General features: G+C 36.5%; 1 protein-coding gene across 1 annotated transcript; it reads left to right on the plus strand.

The window, feature by feature from the left end:
- The first annotated feature begins 601 nt into the window (after positions 1-601).
- LOTGIDRAFT_180979 (hypothetical protein) lies at positions 602-2,086 on the plus strand. The gene has a single exon (XM_009045499.1). It carries the CDS (start codon positions 820-822, stop codon positions 1,918-1,920), a length of 1,101 nt encoding a protein of 366 aa, XP_009043747.1. The 5' UTR covers positions 602-819; the 3' UTR covers positions 1,921-2,086.
- The last annotated feature ends 724 nt before the right edge of the window (positions 2,087-2,810 follow it).

The following is a 2,810-nucleotide window of genomic DNA, read 5'->3' on the forward strand; positions in this document are numbered from 1 at the left end:
GTATCCTGTCGAAAAAGCAATTAAAAAAGCAAAATATGTCTAATTTGATTATTTATTCAACAAAACGATGCTTATTTTTTTTTTCACCCATTGCATGTTTTCTGGACATTTTTTTCCAAATTTAAAAACTATAAATTTCCTTCAGTATTTGAACGATTTCAAAACCTTTTCTGGTCATATTTCTTAACAAAATTTAATTGCTCAGAAGCCTAACCTGTCCTGAAGGCCTACTTAATAAATATTTATTGGCTTCGCTTTATCAGTGAATAGCAGCTCATCGCCATACCACAGCTGATATATGTATGTTGCAACCTAAAAAATCAGAATTGTGTCTGATGATTAAAAGCACCTTTATGAACTTATCGGTGAGATACAGTGTATTAATGAGGTAGACCAATTATGTTTTAAATTGCTTTAATTAATTTTAATTACTTATCATTTCAGGTTGACGTAATCACCTTTTCATAACCCTAGACACAGGAAGAGTGTTCACAATCTAGGACGTCATCAAAAACTAATTAATTTGATTGGTCACACCTGGTTTCCTTACCCTCTAACCCGATCTGCTGTTATATTACTCTCTAACTGAGGAATACACTATTGTGATATTCCAATATGGTGGAATAGAATATAAAATATTTATTCTCCCAAGTCTAGCCTTCACTACAGGATTAATTTAATTGATTATCGAAGGGAGAACTACTAAGGCAAACAGTGCTTCATGTGAACTTATATGGAATTCTCGTGGGTCGTTATACAAGCTATTATTTTCTATTCATGATCATCCGTACCACCCTGTCTGCTTCCATTTAAACCATCATGAATCTGGAGATCCCAGACGGCCTCGGTGATCTACTGAGAGACTTCACCGTATCAGTTTTACGTGAAAAACCGAACGATTTGTATGATTATGCAGTAGAATATTTCACTACAGCTAGAGATACCAGGCGCCCTAAAGAAGTGCCTATGTACATTATTGTGGACAGTGATGAGGAAGCTGGTGAACCAGATCCTAAAATGTTTCAACCTAAAAATACACGCAACCGTTATGCAAGGCGCCAAAGTGTCTCTGCTGAACGTTACGATCCCGAGGAGGACGACGATGATGATGACAGAGTAGTTCATCCTAAAACTGATGCTCAAAGAGAGAGACTTACAGAAGCGGTCAGTGGAATTCTGTTATTCCGTTCTCTAGATTCGGACCAAATGCAAGAAGTGATCGATGCTATGTTTGAAATGAAAGTTAAACCTGGTGAAACTGTTATTCAACAAGGAGATGACGGAGATAATTTTTATGTCATAGACGACGGAATATACGAGGTTTCTGTGAATGTGAAAGGAGCTGATAAATCGGTGCATACTTTCGATAATCGCGGTAGTTTTGGTGAGCTAGCATTAATGTATAATATGCCACGTTCAGCTACCGTTACTGCCAAAACATCAGGAACATTGTGGGCAATGGACAGGAACTCTTTTAGACGAATAGTGCTTAAAAGTGCCTTCAAAAAGCGAAAGAAATATGAACATCTTTTAGAAAATGTAACAATTCTACAATCGTTAGATCATTATGAAAGAATGACCCTCGCTGACGCACTTCACCCAAAAATTTATCAAGAAGGGGAGGCAATCATAAAACAAGGGGACGATGCTGATGGAATCTATTTTGTTGAGGATGGACATATAAGAATCACTATAGACAATCCTGAGGGTAGTGAACAAGAAATTGCCACTCGATCTACAGGGACCTATTTCGGGGAATTAGCCCTTATTGAAAATAAACCTAGAACTGCAAACGTCTACGCCGTCGGCAAAGTCAAAGTAGCATTTTTAGAACGCGAATGTTTTGAACGTCTTTTAGGCCCATGTGTGGATATTATGAAACGTAATAGTCAATTATACACGATGTACGTTGGTAAATAATATTAACTGTTGATGATTAGTTATTTTTGTAAAAAAAAAAATGTACACGAAAAATCATGGTGTGTGATGAATTGAATGTATATCGTTCATATCGTGTGGCGAGAATGAGGAAAATCTCACTTGGTAAAAAACCTTTTAATTCATATCAAGGTGATTCACCGAGGACAAAAAAAAAAGAAATCGTTTGTGGTTATAGATTACGTCTACGACTTTGGGGTTATTGATGACTTTTTCATTGGGATACATGAGTACTACAAAATCATTGTTATATCGTGGAAATTTCCTGTGTTTTTTAAGACCGTTCTAAATCTAAATTATAAACTGAATCTGTGGATCACCGTACAGTAGCATAAACTTGGCTGCATATAGGATTTTTTGCAACTGATTTTACTTTGTTGTATTTCTGCTTAAATTTGTGAGTGGTCTGATTGTGGCAATGTAGTAACTCATGACCTGAAAGTAGTCTATATTCTTCATGTGTCGTGTTGTGGACTTAAAACTGTTCCTTTTTCGTTAGGATTACACTTACTATGTGGTTTGGACTTACTCTTTGGTGGTGAACTTATTACATGGTGGTAGACTTACAACATCATTGTCCACTTACTGACTGAAATAGACTAACTGCGTGGTTATTCGAGTACTAACTTGCGTAAGTGGTAAACGTATATTGTCTACTAACAACCCTGGGATTATACTTATTTCGCTGATGTAAATGTCGACCGAATACAAGGGGGTAAGGTAAGGCTGGGATTTGACTAACTACGTTGCTGTAGTAGAGGTAGTACATAACCTTCTTTATGGATTTGGATGGACCACTGTAGTTTGTTCAATGTGATGTTAAGGCTTGGAAAGCTAAATTTTTCATGCGAAATCAAAATGAAAGACGTCAA

This window comes from Lottia gigantea (genome assembly GCF_000327385.1).
Source record: "Lottia gigantea unplaced genomic scaffold LOTGIsca_1, whole genome shotgun sequence".
NCBI classification, from domain to species: Eukaryota; Metazoa; Mollusca; class Gastropoda; family Lottiidae; genus Lottia; species Lottia gigantea.